This window comes from Monodelphis domestica, chromosome 1 (assembly GCF_027887165.1).
Source record: "Monodelphis domestica isolate mMonDom1 chromosome 1, mMonDom1.pri, whole genome shotgun sequence".
NCBI classification, from domain to species: domain Eukaryota; kingdom Metazoa; phylum Chordata; class Mammalia; order Didelphimorphia; family Didelphidae; genus Monodelphis; species Monodelphis domestica.
Window position 1 is genome coordinate 583,447,229 of NC_077227.1, and position 22,435 is coordinate 583,469,663.

The following is a 22,435-nucleotide window of genomic DNA, read 5'->3' on the forward strand; positions in this document are numbered from 1 at the left end:
ACATTTTTCATCATGAGTCTCTGAGATTGTCTTTGATCACTGCATTGCTGAGAATAAGTCATTCACAGTGACATCATTTATAATAAAGGACATGTGACCTGATGATATAGGATAGGTCTAATGGCCTTTCCTCTGTCCAAGAGACCCTAAGTTGAGAGTGCAATACATTTTTATAAGCATAGAACAAAGGACATAATAGAAACCATCTAATTGGCTAGCATTATAAAGATGAAAGATTATTATTAGTTGTATCACAAGAAGTAAGCATAGTGCCAAGAGAACTATCTCTTTGACTCTATAAATTTACAAGCCCTAACTATATCCTGAGATGTCTGATAAAGTCAGACTTACTGGCAACTGGGGAATTAGAAATGATCATATTAATTATTAAAGATTGGACAAAGTCAGATTGTTGGTCATGTGACATGACTTTTTGAGTATGTTTTAAAGGAGGTAGTCTTATTAACTTTTGGGTTGGACTAGATGACCTCTGAATCCCTTGCCATCTCTGAGAATTTATGCTTTAATAAAATATTATGATAAGTCATTAATATTAACAATGCTATTATTTTTATTTTTTAGAAATTTATATTCTATAAAGATTGTATACATAATAAGTATATATAATAAAATCTGTATAAAATATTTATGAGAATACCCATTTTTAGTGAATTTGGTAGGAAAAATAATGAATTATATGTCATAAGTTTCTTATTTACTATTTATTGCCTACCATCTTCTATTCTCTTATTATAGGTGGCATATATTATTACAATAGAAGGAAAACCACATACTATATATCTTCAAAAACAGTACGTAATTTTTTTGTTTACAATTTTTAGAATTCTGATTGTTCTCAGTTTTTTTAGTTTTTGTTATTGAGAATGAAATATCAATTTATTATTTTTGGCCTTTTTCATCCAAATTTGGTTGTCTTGGAAGGGAATCTCTCCATTATGTTGCTTTGTTTGACATCATCAAAAGCTTTTCTGGTCATAGGGGATCAGCTGATGTCTCAGATTAATTCTTGTTTGGGGATCACTCCCCAATTCTATGCACCCTATCACCCCCAGAACTCAGGCCAAATAGAAAGAAGGAATAGAGATCTTAAAAATATGATTGGAAAATTGTGCACTGAGACTCACTTGAAATGGCCTAAAGTTCTCCCCTTCTCTCTGTTTTATCTTCAAAGCAGACCCAGGGGAAATCTACACATCTTACCATTTGAGATCCTTTTTGGACATCCCCCCATACAGGCTAAGCTTTTTTTCTCCTACATACACATCATTTCTGGGGTGGGGGGGAGGACACTTCTATTACTTCTTATATACAGGACTTACAGGTTAAATTGAGAGAACTCCATAAATTTGGAGCTGTAGTACAAGCAGGACCTCTAGACTTCTCACTCCATGACCTATACCCAGGAGATGTGGTATACATAAAGAACTTTCAGCACACTGGAGGAATTCAGTTTGCCTGGGCAGGTACATTTTAAGTACTGTTAACCACTCCAACAGCTATCAAATTTGGAGAAAAGGACTCTTGGATTCATTGCTCACATGTAAGTGGGTACTTTCTATCAACACTGATTGACTGTATCCTGTCACATGCAATTGTCTTTATTTGTACCCTCCTTCTATGACTGGCCTGGAGATAATACCATTATAAAAGTCTATAGACAAATTAGACACTGTTTTGGCTGACATTGAATTCTTGAATTTTAAAAAAAGTTTTTATTATTATTTTTCTTTTTATATTTGCAATAGGATATTTGAATTTTTTCTTTCTTATTTTTTGTACTTGAAGTACATGGAATCAGTATTATTTTGAAGGATGTTTATAATATCTATTAGCCTTAATATCAATGCATATACAAAAAGCTTTAGACTATGGAAACCTGCCATTGATTGTTAAGTATTATGGGACTTTTACTAATAATTGTGTCTGATTTCAGAAGAAGGGATCACAAAAGAGCCACTGCACAGTGCCAAGAGGCACAAAGTCAAGGAGACCAACAATCTTTGTGGGATTGATGAGGATTTCCACCAAGACAAAGGACTTGTTTTGAGGTTCAAGGAAGCAACTGTTTGACAGCTTCAGACACAGGACTTCCTTGTGCCAAATTTCCTACAAGTACCTTACCTTGGCTTTCATTTTGGCTCCCCTATCCCTGAGATTGAAGGTAAAATCAGACCAAGGAATCATACTTCCCTTTTACTTTAGAATCTAGTCCTTTCTCTTTTATAGTATGGCAATTTTCTGTAGTCCTGGCTGCTACTGGGTAGTGCAATATTGCTGAAATTGTCCTGCAAGTTTGTAGGACATAAATCACTTTAATTGGGCCCTGCTGGTGATTCAAGGACCTGTTACAGGTTTATTCTTATTTACTCCTAATTTTATACAAATAAGATTTTGAGATATGTGCGTGTGTGTGTGTGTGTGTGTTTGGTTTTCTTTTTACAATTGATTCGTATACCCTATAACTCAGCTATGTATCTCAGGATGATTCTGGTGTTGGTCAATACCCTCCTCGAGGGGATTGTATAATTATCCTAAAATCCAAGGTTTAAAATCTTTTGGAGAAATTTTAGGAAAAGAAACTTACTAACACCCTGAATCAAGAAAGCAGATCTTTTGGAGAAGGTGCCATAAGGAAACCTGAGGAAACCACACACTGCATCAAAAGATCCCTAATGAACCTTGAGATATAATGAACTGAAATGAAGAGGGTTGAACATATAATTTATTCTGAGTGTAAACTTTTATGCCAAAGGGTAATGCCCCCTAATTAGCTTTTTGTCAATGCATCTATCAGTCATTGTTTTTGTTTTCTTTCTCTTTTATTTCTCTCTTATCCCCAAATGGTTGTAATTCCCTCTAGATAAGGTACAATATTTTATACACCTCTAGTAAGAGAATCTTTAGAGGTATAAGTTGGTTATTTGAAATGATTCACTGGGGAGACTAGGGATGTTAATCTCCCCAAACCCTCAATCGGGGAGATTTCAACATGCTCATCTCCCAATAGAATCATGGGGGTTGGGGGAGGAATTATTGAAAGGGAATCTCTCTATCCATTATGTTGCCTTTTTTGGTCAATAAGTGACCTATAGGTCAAAGACCACTGAGATGTGCAGGCATAGACAAACCCTTAGAGAAAGGAAGTTGAAACCAGTGAGGTGAGAAACTGATCCCATAGGCCCTTTGGCAGTGCCAAGCAAATTAAGGAACTATGGTTGGTTTCTGAGATATGATGTGGGAAAACTAGGAGGTAGAGAGAACTGCTTATAAGTGAGACCAGGAGACTGTTCGGCCTCTTTTGGTTGGAGCTTGGAACCTGAAGAACCCATGTTGGTGGTTCAATCCATCATGGCAGAAAATAGAGTAGTAAGCTAAGCAACTCTCTACTTCTTTCCTACATTTCCCTCTCTTTACTATCACTACTTTGATGTAATAAAGTTATAAAAGCTTCTAGCAGCCTCATAATTTAATTTTAACTATTACAGTTGTAATAAGGGATTTAATAATAGAACTGGCAAATAGTTACCTTTCAGATGTATCATAAGCCTAAAATATAAATTTTTGCAGGTTGAATTGTGAACCAAAGTTTTATAAATAAGCATTTGATGAATACAATCATTATAACCTAGCACCTGTGTGGTGATTCGGCCTTAATATATTCAGCCTTAAGTACAGCACATAATAATAGAGGGAGTGTGGTAAATGGAAAGAAAGTTGACCCCAGAATCAGAATAATTTGGGTGCAGGGGCAGTCTTTCTTAGTCTTTCTTATATACTAACTCTGTGATTCTGGGGATCTCACCACCTTAGTGTTCTAGTACATAAGAGTTGTAAAATAGAAGTTATAGAATAATTGATGATCTGTTGTCATAGCTATAGTTTCCATACTGGGGAACTCCTCAACATGTATGACCCTGAGAAGTAGAACAAATGTTTTATTTTTTACTGTAGTCTAGCATGAGAAACATACATAGCACAATTTGAAAGAAAACTCTGCCCTGAGAGTCTATAATCCTCTGCTCTGTACCTATCTAACTAGCTTTATGAATTTGAACTAATCCTTCAACTGAACTCTCTAGCCATAAACATTATGTATTATAAACAGTATGCACTTGCATCCTTAGGCACCTAACTTGAGAAGCAGAATGGTGTTAGAGGGGCAACCTGTGAGTCAGGAAGACCTGGATACAAATCTTTATTCTTAACGTATCTTAGCTTTAACTTTTTTGCATGAAACTTAAACTCTTAACGTCCTAGATAATTAATTAAGATGACAGCCAAGTTATAGACAAGCCTATAGGGAACTTCCACATCCAAAATTTGCTAGAAGATGAAATCATAGGTATAGAACAAAAACAAAAAACGTAATTAGGATAACTAGAACACTAAGGATATACTTAGGATAGCAATAGAGAAAATCAAGACTGGTTTATTTTGTGCCACTTTTAGCTTCTGAGGGGTAGGAATGGAAGTGGGAAGGGAGATAAGAATTCAGTTTAAGGTCCATTTTTATTGTAAATAATGTTATTCATGGTGTTGTTTTAATACTTAAATTTCTCTTTTATATTCTTTAGATTATTTTTACCACAGGATTTCATGATTTATACATATAATGAACAGGGTATCTTAAATTCTTCTTCTTCAAAAGTTATGGTAAGAATTAATCTTTTAATATATATATATATATATATATTTATCATACTGTTTAAAAATTGAAAGTAGATGTATTAATATATTCACAGCTCAGGTTTACATATTTTTTAGCCTATGATAGCCTTTCAAAGTCCCTCCTAGACCTTTTTGGAATAGAGATACTTCTCGGTTCTTGAAAGCTGTACTAAGCACATATCCTATCAATGTGGAAATGTTTCAGGAATGAGTTCAAAGACCAATCTAGTTAGATTTAGAAAAGTTTATCACCAGAAGGTTGACCACTAAATTGTGAATTTTGGGGGTCAAAGCAACTCAAGAGGACTTGCTGTTTAAGAGTAGAGATGTTATAGTCTATTTTGCTGAACAGAATGCATAATAAAAAATATGAATTTTTGAAGATAAATCCCTTGAACTGACCATTGAGGGGAGGCAAAACTTTGAAACACCTAGAAGCTCCCAGTTTCTTAGGAACATCTTATGTTGGCATATATAAATATATATCTGTGGATAGATAGATAGATAATAAAGTAAAAAGAACTAGCAAAACATATTTGTTCTTGTACTATCCACACTTGGTTAGTGTTCTAAAAGATCTGTGATAGAATTAGTATGGAAACTTTTTCCACTGATGCAGATCTAAATCTTTCATCTTCTTCTCCCTCACTTTATTTTTTTTCTCATATATAAAAAAATTTCATTACATTTAATATTTTTATAATTTTGAGCTCCAAATTCCAAAGAATGCTTTGATTTGCATTTAGACTCCCTCTGTTCTTTTTCTGGAATTAGATAGCATTTTTCATCATAAGTCTTGGAATTATCTTGGATTATCATATTGCTCATAATAACTATATCATTCACTGTTGATCATTGTACATTCATGTGATTGTGTACAGTGTTCTCCTGGTTCTGCACATTTCACTTTGCATCAGTTCATATGTCTACCCAGGTTTTTCTGAAACCATTTTGCTCTTCATTTCTTATAGCATAGTACTATTCCATTACAATTGTATAACACATCTTGTTCTGCCACTCTACAGTTGATTGACATATGTTTAATTTCCAATTCTTTCCCACCACAAAAATGTTGCCATAAAGATTTTTGTACATATAGGACCCTTTCCTTTTCCTTTGTTCTCCTTGGGTATCCACACCTTTCTAAATGACATTCATAAGTTGCTGTGTCCAAAATTCTTCATCATCTGGTGGACAACCTTATGGTAATAAGCTTTTACACATTTAGCTAGGTTGACCCTTGTAAAAAAGATACAGCTTGGCCAATACTTTTTTTTTGCAGCTTGATTACAACCTCTGAGGACATGGGCTTTGCCTATCTTTGAGAACCTGGGCTCACCTCCATGCCAATATGAGGCATCAATGTAGTGGCAGATCCTTTTATGACCCAACTTACCTGCATGATTGTCAGTACTTAATTTTCTGAAACATTTGAAATACCTGAAAAAAATGATATACTTGACAAATTGTTTTGAAACAAACTAATTTGTATGTACTGTTTTTCAGATACAGTGTAATTACCATGGATATGTTGCAGGTTTTCCAAAATCACTGGTGACGCTCAACACCTGTTCTGGACTCAGGTTATGAATATTTCTTGAAAACCTTAGAAGACTTTTGCAATTACCATTAGTGGCTAATATCCCCATGGAATCTAGAGGATGATAGAAGGAAAAACACATGAATGAAACTGTCGTTCTCAGATGCATTGTTATTTTTCTTTCCTTCTATGCTTTCTCAAATTCTTTTATTTTCTTTATGTAATTATATTTCATCACACTGGCTGGAGGGGTAATGATCACATTTGTGATTTTTTTTTCATTCTTTTGGAATTGTGTCTTTCTTTGAGTTATCTCAAAACTTCTCTTAGTACCTTCAAAGTTTTGACACCTTTAGCAAAAATTTCCTTAGGGAGGTGTTTGGTAAGATCAGCTACTCTTCTCAGTTTCATTTATTTGAATGCCATTTCTCCTTCATGTCACTTTTTTTTTCTGTTAGGGTATAACTGTAATGGTTCAACTTTTACCAATAATTAGAACAAATCTCTAGAAATGCTTACAGATCTATTCCATTTCATATTCATTTTCTCTCTTCATCTTCATCTATAAATATTCTTGGTATGATTTATTTTATTTAGACTGCATTTCATGTTTACTGCTGGATTTTTCTTCTTCCCCAGTCTGTGGTATGATAATATTTAGAATCGTCTATCTTCCTTCTATTTAATATTTAGTGAATGAGTTTATGTTCTACACTATTTTTCCCCTTTCCTTTTAGTAATCTTCACACTGGAAGAAGATAGTGTTTTTTGTCCAGAGGTTTCTTAGATTTTTAGGCCTTCATCTTATGATTACTGTTTTGTGTTGCTTAAACTTAGAGAAGTTCATTTTGAAGGTAAAAAAAGGTCATAGACCTCCATGAAGATAGAAACTATTTTTTTGTCATTTGTCATATGCTCAGTGCTTAGTGTTTTGCCTGGCATGTACTAAACACTTAACTAAATGCTTGTTGACTTGATTTATTTCCATTTCCCATTTTCAGAGTTAACTATGACAAGTGAGGTTAGAGCTATTGTAATATTACACAGTGTCTTCTCATTATCTTTTTTTGTAATTTTATGCTATTTTTGACTCTCGCTATGATCAGTTATGTTAGTCCTTGAACTTTGTTTCTGTTTTTTAGAGTTTACAGAATCCTAGAGTTAGATGGGATTTCAGAATTGAATAAGAATCTCCCCTACAACCTTTGTTTCAAGATTTCTAAGGAGGAGGAACTCACTGCTCTCTGTTACATTTCATGCTACTTTTGGATAACTTTATTTGTTAATAAATGTTTTCTTTATTTCATGTATCTAAATGTATCTCTATGAAACTTCTACCCATTTTTTCTAGTTATGTACTCTGGGTCCAAGACAGCTCTCATGTCTCCTGTAAATCTTCTCTTGTCCAAGCTCGACATTTTCAGTTTCATCATCTGATCCTCATATGCCTCATCATCACCTTGTCTGACCTTTGGGTGAACTTTAGCTTTTTAATATTCTTTCTAAAGTTAGCAGATCTAAAAGTACTTCAGAGGTGACCTGACCAAAGCAGAGCCGAGGAGGACTGCTTGCTACCTCTTTAGTTCTGGACACTATGGTTCTCATTAAATATTCCAAGGTTGTATTAAATTTCTTAGCTTTCATATCACATGATTTAATTCTGTTGAGTTTACAGTCAACTAAAATTTCCAGGTCTGTTTTATATGAACTTGCATCCAGATACATCTCCTATGCTTTCTGCTTATGAAGTTGATTTTTTTCAAATCTATGTAAAAGACTATATAATCATCATTATTAATTTTTTTTAGTTCCATGTTGCTAGCCTTTTCTGCTGTATATTGTCAGTTGGCAATTAATATTCCTGCCAAAGGAGTTTAAACTAATTGAGATCATAATATCTAAACTGACTATTTCATGTTGCTAAAAGCCCACAAATATCTTGCCGCTTACAAGTATCAGAGTGGCAGTCAATAACAATCTCCAACCCCACCATAAGCTTTTGCCCATATTCAGCATTTTTTCTTGGCTTTCAAATCCATCTAGTCAAAAAGATGAAGTAAAATATTAGAATAAATAGTTAAATATGAAATTTGTTATTTGTATCTGCTTCAGCTCTCTTCAAGCTCCCACCTCTTAGGGATTTTCCATTCTTTCAGGTCATTTCTCAAGACTTTCATTGATTCACATAATATATATTGTGACCACAAGAGTTTTTAATGACATGGAATAAAATACAGAATGAATATAAAAACTCTCTTTACTGGGCCAACAAACCTTCAGATTTCCCAGTGTGGAAAAGAAACACTGAAAAAGAGGGATGTTTACTCTTCTTCACTTCTGAGTCATGGAGAAAAGGAAAAATGGGGCAAATTTCATTTCTTCACTTTTTCAAAATTCACTTGAAAAGAAGTCATGGTGTTCTAGAAAGATTGCTGGGGAAAAACCCAAAACGCCACTCATGAGGTAGGAAAGAGAACTTTTATTACAGTCCCAGAGAAGGGATAGCTTCTCCAACTCTGAGCTCCGAGCATCGGGGTACAGGCATTATATAGCATTAAGTAAATAACATCACTTGTATTCCGGGTTTGGCATGAGCGATAACATTACCTGGTTTCCTGGGACAGGGAGCGTGTGGGGAAAGGGGGAGCCTGCCTGAATCTTCTCTCTCTCTCTCTGCTCTTGGCTGGCTGGAGCCAGGGAGTGAGTAACAGTCAGCCCTTGGGCTGTACCTGGAGCTCGGGGGTGATGATCCTACCATGAAGGGAGATGGCTTGAGTCTCTTAGTCTGGAATAACAGTCAGACCTTGAGCTGCACCAGGCAGTCTAGGGGTGACGGTCAGACCTTCAGCAGAGGGAGAGACTGAGTTTCCTCATCAGTGGTAGCTGCTAAACCTCAGTTAAGCCTATTGGATTCTGATCTCTGTGACTCTTGTTTAGATTGATTTGACTGTTCCCACATCTTGGTCACATTCCAATCTCTTTGATATTGCCATCTCAGATAAAAAAGGGGGTAGGAGAGAGAGAGAGAGAGAAGTGGAAAGGCTTTTTTGCTTCTTTACCTGCCATGAAAAGAGTGGATTGTGATCATAGATAAGGTGAGGCTGCCCCTTTCTGTGCCAGGGTCCCAAAATTGCTTTGCCATTCTCTTTGTGAATCATTCCATGAGGTCCAAGGAAAATAATAAAGAGATAAACATATAGCCCAAGTTTTCTAACTTGTCAAGACCTTTTTGAATTCTGCCTTATCCAGGGTGTTAGATGACTCTCCCACTTTTGTGTTATCTGCCAATTGGATAAGCATGTCATCTATACCTTAATCCAGGCACTTGATGACAGTGTAAAACAACAAAAAGTCATGTCCATATCCATTGATTATTTTACCTTCAACCATCTTCTAAGTTGATAGAGATCCACTAAGGTTTCAGGGCAGGTAATTCAATGAATCCACCTAATTGTTTTATTTCCTGACCTTCATTTTTCCATCTTTTCCACAAGAATAATATGCAAAACCTTATCAAATGCTTTACTGAAATCTATTAAACCATATTTACAACATTCCCTTGCTCTACCAGTTTACTACCCCTACCAAAAAAAGTAAATAAGATTAGTTTGACATGAATCTTCATGTTACTAACAATAGTTTGTTGTCAGAACAATACTTAAAGCTTTTTAAATTGGAGGAAAAATTATCATGTACCTACTATGTATTAGGTAGTGCTAAGCACTATAATTTTTATCTCATTTGATTCTTTCAGCCACCCTAGAAAGGTATTTCTCATTATAGTTAAGGAAACTGTCATAAAAGAGGTTAAATGACTTGACCAGGATCCACAAATTATTAAGGGTCTGAGACAAGATTAGAACTTGGGTCTTCCTGACCCCAGACCCAGAACTCAGTCCACTGTGCAACTTAAATGCCAGAATTTTATGATCTACTGGCAAAATTTTTGAGAGTTAAGGATTTTTATACCATAAAAGACATTAGAGAAAGATTTTGTGGAGGCATATTTAAATTACAGTTATGACTTATACATTGTGACTTTGCCCAGCACAGTTTTGATATTTCGTAGGTTGGCATGAGAAATAAAATCGGGATTTGGGGGGAGTTTTACAGATGACATTAGATATCAAAAGAAAAAGCTTAGAAACTTGGGAAAATATGTATAGTAATGTATAATATCATTATTATTTATTTGCAAAAAGGATATGAAAATGAAAAAAATTTCCTCAGAATTTCCAGATCATGGAGGCACGATGGCCCCTAACCTCTGTGATTTGGAAGGGATGCATGTGTTTTACAATACACAATACTGTGTATTGGCTCCAAGGCAGAAGAGTGATAAGGGCTAGGCAATGGGGGTCAAGTGACTTGCCCAGGGTCACACAACTGAGAATTGTCTGAGACCAGATTTGAACCTAGGACCTTCCATCTCTTAGGCCTGGCTCTCAATCCATTGAGACACCTAGCTGCCCCCTTGTGTTTTTTAAATTAATGCTTTTAGATGGTCTACAATGGAAATGATCTTAGCATTTTCTCCTTTTTTTTTTTGGCTATTCTGGCATCATCATTGAGGAAACAAAAGAAAGCCATTTACAAAAGTGAGGGGCCATCCCTTTGATGTGTCAAGTCAGCCAACAAATTCATCAGCATCAGGGAGTCGTCATAGTAAAGAGCCCCTTCTGCTTTAGTTAGTTATTATAAAACCTTCAATCATTGGAAAATCAATGTACAGTACATATTTCCAGTTTAGTAGAACATGCCAGAGCTTGTACTCTGCTGTTATGACCTTTGAAAGCCCAGGGCCATTTTCCATACTTTGGTAGAAGGAATCTAGTGCTTTTTTTTTGTTAAGGTACACTCATATTACTCAGAAAATTTCTGCATTGGGAAGAAAAGGATCTCTTCTCAATAAACCATACCTCTAGCTACCATTACTACAACAGAAGCAGAATCAGGAGACTCCTCCTAGATGATGTTTTACACATATAGTATAGGTATAGTATCTGGGAATTGAGCAACATCAAGGAAAGTATTAGAACTTGTGATATAAAAATAAAAATATGAAAAGCATATAAGAAAGGTTATAATAGTTTTGGTAAGATCATTTTCTGTTTTTGTTATTTGAATGTTCAGGGGATTACTCCAGTTTGAAAATATCAGTTATGGAATTGAACCCTTGGAGTCTACTGCACGGTTTGAACACTTGGTTTACCAAATAAAGAATGAAAATGTCAATATTCCTCTCTTGGAAGAAAGTGATACAAAAACCTGGTTTAGACATTCAACTTATAAAAATCATATAGATTTAGAAGTAAGTATTAAGTATTTTAATATTCACTATGAGAATTATTTAACTGCTATACTTTAAAAATATGCATTTAGAATTTTAAAAATCACCAGAGAAACTGCTTGTGTTTGTGATCTTAAAACTGCATATTTGTTATGTCTTTTAATGAAGGCACTTTGCTACTTCTAAACAGTTTGGAGCATTAAATTTATGTGATCTTTAATAACTATAGGTTGAGGCTAAATCTTATTCTTAAGACAGTAAAAATCCTTTATTTTAAAAGAAGGAAATTTTAAATTTTATTGGAATATTTGGGCAACTTAGTCAAAACAAATATGAAATTTTCTCCTTATTATTCAAATTTATATAAGCAGCAAAAAAGTATGTACTATAAAGGCAGTGATAAACCTGCTATGCTCTATCTAATCAGATTATTCTTGAATACTGTGCTTGCTTCTGGACACTATGTTTTATTAAGGAGATGGACAAACTTGTATTAGAGGAGAGTTAATAATATGGTTAAGGGACTGAGTCCATGCCAGATGAAATTCAGTTGAAGGAAACAGGTATATTTAGCCAGGTGAAGAGAAGACAGGGGAAACATATGGAAGAGGGATTAGATTTGTTTTGTTTTGGCCATAGAAGGCAAAACCAAAATAGTGGATGAATATGGAAGAGATTCAACTCTATTTGAAGAAAAACAAGACCAGTAATTCTCTTCAAGTTGAGAATGGATCTTTATTTGCAGTGATATTGGTTTAGATTTTTTAACTAGGTGAACCGAGAAGCCTCTTTGAATGCTTAAGATTCTGTGATAATGCATTTTAGGAAAAGCCCTTTTTTTAGGGAGCCTGAATTACATAATTTTTTTTTTGCAATATAAACTGAATCCTTATGACCTGGCTATTTAAGGAAAGAAAGATCATGTTTAATATTGATATCAAATTTATAAAGGATGATATGGTAGTTTAGAGCACTTGGTAGCATTAGGCTCTTGTAATGCTTTCTTTTTCCTATAGGTCAAATCGCTTTCCTTTCAATAATAACAAAAGAATTCAATGCCAACCTTGTTAATTTATCTTAAATGTGCATGATGCTGATTATAATGGAGAGTTTGGTGGCTTTTAAAAATGATTCAATATGTCATTTGCAATAAGATTACATAATGTAGTATCAAATCTTCTCTATTCTTGAGATACCTATAAATTTGCTATGAGGGTGGTTGCACAAACTCGGGAAAAAAGCTGTGTAGAAGGTTAATGTAATGTTATCAAGTGGGAATGCTATAGTACTAAGAAAACCAAAGCTCCATGTTTTATGTTTCTAGGAACATCAGAAGTGAATTTGATTTCTCTATGGTTTTAGCAGTCATAATGAGAATTCTTAGTAGCCAGGGACAGATTTTGAAGAAGTAACTTCATATCTATATTTGGATCTAACACAGAACCTCTGTCATATATTTAGTTGGGACTCCTTATCTTTTTTTCCTTTGGGGTTATATTGCTAGTAGTAGCTTCAGTAGAAGCAGATATTTTAAAGTTTCTCAGTATTCACATTTTATGTATTTCAGAAAAAAATAGTTTCACATTTATTCCCCCGATATCTGGAAATGCATGTTATTGTGGATAAAACTTTGGTAGGTAAACATATTTGCTTTTAACCTAATTTCAAAGGTGTAATAAAGATGACCTCTTCTTTGTTGTGTATATCTGTCTATCTATATATGTGTGTGTATATCTTAATTTTTAGAACAGATACATTTCCTGAAAAGTTGTGCATATATCAAATTTCTTATATTTTATTATTCCCTAATTACATGTAAAAACAATTTTTTATACTTTTTAAAATTTTGAGTTTCAAATACTCTTCTTCCTTCCCACTTGTCTTCCTTCACTCCTTTCTACTCTTTCCCCCTCTCTGAGACAGTAAGCAGTCTATATGGAACCATAAAAAACATTTTCCCTAATATATGTCATTTTGTGGACTCACAAGAGAAGAGATCTCAAAGAAAAATGAAAGAAAAAAAGAAAATGAAATATATTATGTTTTGGTCTGCATTCAGACTCTATTCTTTCTCTGGAGGTGGATGGCATTTTTTGTCATGAGTATCTCACATTATTTTGGATTACTTTATTGCTCAGAATAACTAAGTTGATGAATAGATGTTCATCAAAGAATATTGCTGTCACTCTGTACAATGTTCTTCTGGTTCTGCTCATTTCCTTTCACTTTGCATCAATTCATGTAAGTTTCTCCAGATTTCTCCAAATCATCTGACTCATCATTTCTTATAGCAAAATAGCATTCCATCACCATCTTATACCACTACTTGTTCAGCCATTCCCTGTTTGATGGACAACCCTTAATTACCAATTCTTTACTGCCACAAAAAGAGCTGCCGTAAATATTTCGTATGTCAATTTTTTTTGTTAGCCAAGTTACATTTTAAATCAGAGATTCTTAACATTTTGTGAGGAGCTGGTTTTTATTTTTCTAGATTTCTAAGATTAGTGAAAAGGAATTTGCTTTAGGATGAAAAAGACCTTGAGTAAAGAGAAGAAAGGGTAGGTCTGCCAAATCATTTATTGAGTGCCTACTGTGTACCAGGTTGTTTTAAGAACTAAAGATAGAATGGAAAAGTAAAAAGGATCTACTGTTCTCATGTGTAAAGGGGGAACTGGCATGCAAAGAGCTACATGCAAATAATATATAGAAGATAAATTGGAGATAATTCAGAGAGACGGCCCTGGCATTAATGGGACAATAAAAGGCATTTGTAGAAGGTGAGAATTTAGCTGGGACCTGAAAGAAGCCAAGGAAGAGAGGAGGTGGAGGTGAGAAAGAAGAACATTACATGCATAAGGAACAACTAATTGGAAAAGATGCACTGCCTGGAGATAGAGTGCCCAGTGTCACTGGATTGCAGAGTACATGGAGGCAGAAAATAAGATATAAGATTGAAAAGGTAAGAAAATAAAAAAAAGATAAAAAGGTCAGATGATAAAGGGCTTTAAAAGCCAAAGAAAAGATTTTGTATTTGATTGTGGATGTATTAGGGAGGCCCTGCGCTTTACTGAATGGTGGGATGGCATGATTAACCAGGCTTTAGGAGTAGATTGAGTCAGAGAGGCGGACCTTAAGGCTATTTAAATAGTCTAGATATGAGGTGATGAAGGCCTACATTAGGGTAATGGCAGCATCAAAGGAGACAAAAGGTGTGTATGTACGGGAGTGAGAAGCACACCTAGCTTGTGAGCCTGGTGACTGGGAGGATGGCGGTGACCTGGACAATAATAGGGACATTAGGAAGAGGGGAGAATTTGGGGGAAATATAATGAATTTGAATTTGGATATGTTGAGTTGAAGATGTCTACATGATATTCATTTTGGAATGTCTAGGAGGGGTTATGGCTGGATAAAAAAAAATTGAAAATGATCTTCTTTGAGAAGATATTTGAATTTATGTTGAGAGCCCCAAGTAAAATAACACAGAGGGAGAAGAGGGCTCAAGACTTATATAAGCTTATATGGTTAGTGGGTATCAATTGGATGCAGAGCCAGCAAAGGAGAAAGACGTCCTCAACAGGAAGGAGGAAAACCAGAATAGAGTCACAGAAATCTAAGGAGAAGAGTAACAAAGAGAAGAGAGTTATCAGCAGTATCAAGGCTGCAGAGAGCAAGAAAAATTAAGAACTAGTGTCTCATGTTCTCCTTTTTCTTTTGGAAAAAGATAGCAGTGAGGAAGAAGTAACTAGTTTGGGTGATATATTAAGATTTTGAGATCTTGTGGTAGATTCTATAAAAAAAATAATCGAAATCATCTTTTGAGCAAATCTAACTTTATTGTAAATGTGAAAATAGATAAATTGGGGTCTGCAGACACACCCAGCATTATCTGGGATGAGAAGCTCTTCTGCTGACAAGTATTTATACTTTATGCAAAAGAATCAGTTCACACAAATCCTACCTCAAAAGGGAGAAGGGTTCAATCTTCTTTCTTTTTTTGAAAGAAGGGAAGCTTTATCTTTGTTTCCCTCAAGACCAGGAAGCTAAATTTCCTCCTTCAAGAAAGTCTAGTTTGTTGTATTTTTTTTCCCATAAAGCAGACTACACAGCCTCTTTTTCATAAATGGTGATACAAAGATAGCCATGATAATTCTGTAACTAAAAGATATCATAAATTCACAGCCTCAGCAACATTTGGACACATTCCAAGATGCTGAAGGTATGCACAAAACTGCCTTTGTCAGGGATATTTTGCAAGGCAGTACATAAAACTTTTTTATTCACTCTGATTTTGGTTACTGATTCCCATGCATAGTTATTCAATCAACAACTGGGATTATTACTTACAGTTTATCACTAAAATGCTAAATGGAATTATATATTGAAGATATAAAGTAAAGAGACATTAAACATTGAATATTGAAATGCTTAATTAAGTTATCCTTTACAATTCTCATGTTCTAATTGGGGACTCCTGTTCCAAATGCTCTAAAGTAATAAAACTAAATTTTCTTTGTTTTGTAATTTTTAATTGTTTTATTGGATTTTCCAAAAGATATAATGATGAATCATGTATGTTGATTAATAAACTGAACTGAAAAAATATCACATTTTATGGCTTTTGAGCTTGCCTTTGTTAGTGTTAAGGCAGTGCTTCAAGTATTGTCTGTATGACCAATTTTATAGAACTAATTTCTCATTTATCTCCCTATAATTCATAGGAAGAGAGTGACTCACTCTCCCTAAATCCTTATTCCTTTCTGTGGGTTGGGTTTTTTTTTTCTGTATGTCATTGCTTTCTCTTGGTTCTCTTCCTACCATTCCTTTTCATCTCTTGTTCACTTGTTTCAGTCATGTCTAACTCTTTGTGACTCCATTTGGGGTTTTTCTGGCAAAGACACTGGAGTGGTTTGCCATTTCCTTCTCCAGCTCATTATAGATGAGGCAATTGAGGCCAACAGGATTATGTGAATTGCCCAGAGTCACACAGTTACTAAGTATTTGAGGCAAGTTTTGAATGGAGAATGATGAATCTTCCTGTTTTTAGGCCTGGCATTCTATCTGCCACCTAATAGCCTCTTCCTTCTCTTATTCCTTTGCTAAATCATCAGCCATGTCATGCTCCATAACTTGTGGTGAAGAATCCATGTCTCTTTCTAGGGTCCTTTTCTCTTTACTCTCTACGTTATGATTAGATCTATTCCTGTTGATTCAGTTATCATCTATATGAAGATGACTCTCAGTTCAATGTATTTAGACCCAATCTTTGTCATTATATATGTACTTGTTTCCCTAATTAAAGTAAACAACTTGAGGGTAGGGATTATTTTTCCCCCCCTGTAATTTATATCCAAGAGGCATCTAGGTGGTGGCCCAGTGAATAGAATCCTGAACTTGGAATCAGAAGATCCTGAGTTAATACTTAGATACTTAATAGCTTTATGACTCTAAGCAAATTACTTAAGCCCTTGATAAATCACTTAATCTCCTCTGCCTCAGTTTTGCCAACTGTAAAATGGGGATAATAACAACACCTACCTTCCAGGATTATAGTGAGAATCAAATGAAATAATCTTTGTAAAAAGTACTTAGCTCAGTGCCTAGCATGTGATAGGTATAATGTAAGTGCTTATTTTCTTCCCTTCCATTTTTCACCAAATCATCAGGTTAGGTTTTATATTTTAAAGAAAATGTAGCATCATAATTATTTTTATCACTATCTGAAATAAATTCTGTTTTCCAGTATGATCATCTGGGTTCTGATATGTCAGTTGTAACACAGAAACTTGTCCAGGTTATTGGCCTTGTTAATACTGTAAGTTTTTGCTTTTCTGAATTTATATTATTTATAAAAATAATTTATTTAAATAAATTTGCACACAATTAAAACCATAGACTGAAGGGAAATATTGCTAAACAGTTTTATCCATACTTCCCAAAATATTTAATTGATTCTTTTAAATATTATTGTCTATAGTATTGTGATACATCAGTTACTTAAACATTATCTTTTGTTTTTAGATGTTTACCCAGCTCAAAATGACAGTTGTATTGTCTTCTTTGGAAATCTGGTCAGATAGAAATAAAATCTCTACCATCGGGGAGCCTAATGATTTACTAATCAGGTTTTTGGCATGGAAGCAAAAGTTTCTTGTTATAAGGCCCCATGACATAGCATATTTATTTGTGTAAGTATAGTATTTTCATTAATTATAAACAAACATTTTGGAAATAATTCATTTTAAGAAGCATTTATTGAATTCCTATTGTGTACTCTGGACTGCTAGATTCTATTGGAATTGCAAAAGTCGTGTAACACAAAGTAATTGCCCTTAAGGATTTTATTGTATCATTTAGGGTACAAGAAACATACATAGAGTAGTCCCATAGTATAAGGTAATGTCTAAGTGGCAAGATGAACTCTAGGAATTTAACTGTGTAAAGTTCTAAGTATAATATTATCACATGCAATGTACAGATCTCTGGGTTTAGATGTTCCTATTTCACTAAGTTTTGCATTTAATTTTTTTTAAGTCTTCATGTCTATGTAACTAGACCTGGAGACAGAAAGTTCTGAGTTCATATCCAGCTTCTGTGACCCTAGGTGAATCACTTAATTTTTTGCCTCAGTTTGCTCATCTGTAAAATAGGGATAATAATAGCATTTACTTCCCAAGGTGGTTGTTAGGATAAAATGAGAATAGGCATAAAGCATCTTACCATCCCTAAAGAGCTAAAAAAACTGCTATTATGATTATTTATCTTATATTTACAATTCATAATAAAACTTATATAGCTTATATGATGGCTGCATGTCTTTATTTAAACTCTATGTAGTCTAGCAAGGACAGTTACATTTCCCTCTCAGGGTTATATGTGCAACCCTAAGGAATTGGAGTATCTTTATAAAACTATCAGCTTGAGCTCCTGTTCCATTGTGTTCCCCTCAATATTTATTGCCACTTATTTTTTTTCACTATTATCTAGCCAATGCCTTTGATATCTCCTTATTAGTACTAATAACCTTGAATAGTATCTGTTATCAATTTTATCAGCTTTAATTAGCTTACAATGGGATATTTGCAGAGAAGATGAAGAAAGAACAACATTTTAAAAATATCACCTAGAACTGGGGGGCGTACTTTCTACTACCACTATCACAGTACTTAAGGAGAATGGACTCAGGCTTAAAGTGACTATTGCAAAGTATTCAGTCTCCCAAAGTCACTTCTGAAGAGGCTTACCTGATAGATGAGACTTTCCCTGGCTGCTTGGTTTGAATCATTGTTGCTCCTCAAAGCTGTGCTGGTGTTTCAGTTCAGGGGCAGTAGCAATAGCTGCCTTTTCCATGTACATTGGATTCCTGCTTCTCTGACAAAGTCATTCCATTTCCAGTGATCTTTTATCTAAGAGCAGGAAAGAACAGAAAGTAGAAAAGGAAGAAAATATTCTCATGCTTCTAGGTACATGTAGGTCTAAGTTGGAAGACTATACCACTTATACCCAGTATTGGGAGATAAGAGCAATCCTTGCCTTAGTCACCATCAAGAAAGACCCCAAAAGGAGGGAGTAAAATTACTATTAACAGTTCTTGAAACAAAAAACATTATTTTATGGGACAATTGGTCAGCTTTTTCTTTCAGTGATTTTTTATAAGTATTAGCAAAAAGACCTCTGTGAATCTTGAAGTGCCAAGTGCAGATATTTGTTGTAGAGATGTAGAAGATGTAGAAGTACAATACTGTGTATTGGTTCTAAGGTAGAAGAGTGGTATGGACTAAGCAATGGGGGTTAAGTGGCTTGCTCAGGCTCACAGAGTTAGGAAGGGTCTGAGGTCAGATTTGAACCCAGGATCTCCCAACTCTAGGCCTGGCTCTCAATGCACTAAGCTACCCAGCTGCCCCCATCATAAGGATTCTTAAAGAACCTAGGAACTACTTCAGTCAGCCAAGCCAAGAGGAGTGTCTGGTCAAGAACTACATTGATTTAGAATAAAAACCTCATTTTCCAAGTATATATTGAGAATTCTGAAAAAGGATTAACAATATTGCCTTATAAACCTGATAGAAACTAGAAGCAAAAATAATTATGGAGAAGTTTTGGTGAGATGATCCAACAAATTGAGGTGATTTTGAGATGATTTAAAGATAAAACTGAAAAGAGAATGTTCCAGGTCAAGTACACACTTTAGCTGATCGCAGCTCTCCGGGTCTTCCAGTTTCTCTTAGAGATATGCCAAGGTCAGTAGTAGCAGCCCATACTTGAAGGTATCTATCAGGGCGAAGAACTATATTCCTTTCCTGGTGGTGTCTTACACAGAATTTCTAATATCTCTAAAAATATTTCTACAATTGCTTAATTTAGATAAGTTGGCTGTGTGTCTCTAGAGAGCCATCTTATTATAATGTATACTATTTCTTAATTTTAGTTCTCTAGGTAATGTAAACCTTGATTGAGAAAAACATGTCATGCCATTATAGAGGATAACAAATACATAAAAAAGGAACCCATCAACACATGATTTTACATCTATTCCAAATAGCAATTAATAACATTGATTAATAATAATAATAACATTGATGAAACTTTAGCTGAATTTTCTTTTATCTTCATCTTCATCTTCATGAGTCTTGGTTGTCTGAATCTCTGGTCTGTGAGGTCCAGGTTGCTTGCCGAAATCGCTGAATAAGTCCTCCTATTAGGAAAAAATTGTTGCAGAGCTAACACATTATAAAAATAAATTCTTCTCCATCAGTAGATATAAAAATTCCCTAGGTCATAACCTTTAAAATTTAGAGTATATTTCTTTTGTAAATAGCTAACCTATATTTGTAACATTTAATTGTAGGCCAATCAGAATCTCCATGGTTTAAAGTCATTACTGAATTAGCCTGTGAATCTACTGTCCTTCCCCCTGCCCTTTTTAAAAAAAAAATTAATTTAGTCAATTTAGAACATTATTCCTTGGTTACAAGAATCACATTATTTCCATTCCTCTCGTCCCACCCCCTTCCTGTAGCCAACATGCAATTTTATTGGTTATTACATGTGTCCTTGATCAGAACCTATTTCCATGTTGTTGCTTGCACTAGGATGTTCATTTAGAGTCTACATCCCCAGCCATGTCCACTTGACCCATGTATTCAAGCAGTTGTTTTTCTTCTGTGTTTCTATTGCCACAGTTTTTCCTCTGACTGTGGATAGTGTTTTTTCTCGTAGATTCCTCCAAGTTGTTCTGGATCACTGCATTGCCACTAATGGAGAAGTCCATTACCTTCGATTGTACCACAGTGTATCCGTCTCTGTGTACAATGTTCTCCTGGTTCTGCTCCTTTCACTCTGCATCACTTCCTGGAGGTTGTTCCAGTCCCCATGGAATTCCTCCATTTTATTATTCCTTTGAGCACAATAGTATTCCATCACCAACATATACCAAAATTTGTTCAGTCATTCCCCAATTGAAGGGTATTCCCTCATTTTCCAATTTTTTATCACCACAAAGAGTGCAGCGATGAATATTCTTGGGCATGTCTTTTTCTTTATTATCTCTTTGGGGTGCAAACCCAGCAGTGCTATGGCGGGATCAAAAGGAAAACAGTCTTTTATTGCCCTTTGGGCATAGTTCCAAATTGCCCTCCAGAATGGTTGGATCAATTCACAACTCCACCAGCAGTGCATTAATGTTCTGACTTTGCCACATCTCCCAAAGTATTCATTACTTTATATTGCTGTCATGTTAGCCAATCTCCTAGGTGTGAGGTGATACCTCAGAGTTGTTTTGATTTGCATTTCTATGATTATAAGAGATTCAGAACACTTTTTCATGTGCTTATTAATAGTTTTGATTTCTTTAATTGAAAATTGCCTATTCATGTCCCTTGCCCATTTATCATTTGGAGAATTGCTTGATTTTTTGTACAATTGATTTACTTCTTTATAAATTTGAGTAATTAGACCTATGTCAGAGGTTTTTGTTATGAAGATTATTTCCCAATTTGTTGCTTCTCTTCTAATTTTGGTTGCATTGGTTTTGTTTGTACAAAAATGTTTTAATTCGATGTAATAAAAATGATTGATTTTACATTTTGTGATTCTTTCTAGCTCTTGCTTGGTTTTAAAGTCTTTCCTTTCCCAAAGATCTGACATGGATACTATTTTGTGTTCACCTAATTTATTTATAGTTTCCTTCTTTATGTTCAAGTCGTTCACCCATTCTGAGTTTATTGTGGTATAGGGTGTGAGATATTGATCCAAACCTAAACTCTCCCACACTGTCTTCCAATTTTCCCAGAAGTTTTTATTGAATAGTGGATGTTTGTTCCAAAAGCTGGAATCTTTGGGCTTGTCATAGACTGTCTTGTTGAGGTCACTTACCCCAGGTCTGTTCCACTGATCCTCCTTTCTGTCTCTTAGCCAATACCATATGGTTTTGATGATCACTGCTTAATAGTACAGTTTGAGTTCTGAGACTGCAAGATCTCCTTCTTTCTCATTTTTTCCCCATGATTTCCCTGGATATCCTGGATCTTTTGTTCTTCCAAATGAACTTTGTTATGTTTTTTTCTAATTCAGTAAAAAGGTTTTTTGGTAGTTCAATGGGTATGGCACTAAATAAGTAAATTAATTTGGGTAGGATTGTCATTTTTATTCTGTTAGCTCATCCTACCCATGAGCAGTCAATATTTTTCCAATTGTTTAGATCTAGTTTTAATTGTGTGGAGAGTGTTTTGTAGTTGTGTTCATATACTTCCTGTGTTTGTCTTGGCAGATAGATTCCTAAGTATTTTATATTGTCTAGGGCAATTTTAAATGGAATTTCTCTTTCTAATTCTTGCTGCTGAGATGTGTTATAGATATATAGAAATGCTGATGACTTATTTGGGTTTATTTTGTATCCTTCAACTTTGCTAAAG

The 22,435-nt window shown here is 34.7% G+C and overlaps 1 protein-coding gene across 6 annotated transcripts in view; it reads left to right on the forward strand.

Annotated features, from left to right (window-relative positions):
• The window catches only part of LOC100032987 (disintegrin and metalloproteinase domain-containing protein 18), a 192,919-nt gene that overhangs the window by 36,643 nt on the left and 133,841 nt on the right, over positions 1–22,435 (forward strand). For 4 of the 6 annotated variants that reach the window (XM_007476372.3, XM_007476376.3, XM_007476373.3 and 1 more), the window contains 7 exons: positions 757–812; positions 4,596–4,674; positions 6,196–6,272; positions 11,363–11,540; positions 13,087–13,152; positions 17,266–17,337; positions 17,544–17,710. In XM_007476372.3, coding sequence (XP_007476434.2) covers positions 757–812; positions 4,596–4,674; positions 6,196–6,272; positions 11,363–11,540; positions 13,087–13,152; positions 17,266–17,337; positions 17,544–17,710 — 695 coding nt within the window. Of the gene's footprint in view, positions 1–756; positions 813–1,778; positions 2,183–4,595; positions 4,675–6,195; positions 6,273–6,298; positions 8,693–11,362; positions 11,541–13,086; positions 13,153–17,265; positions 17,338–17,543; positions 17,711–22,435 lie in introns of those variants that run through there. The other 2 variants (XM_056813566.1, XM_007476378.3) reach the window with 2 other exon arrangements.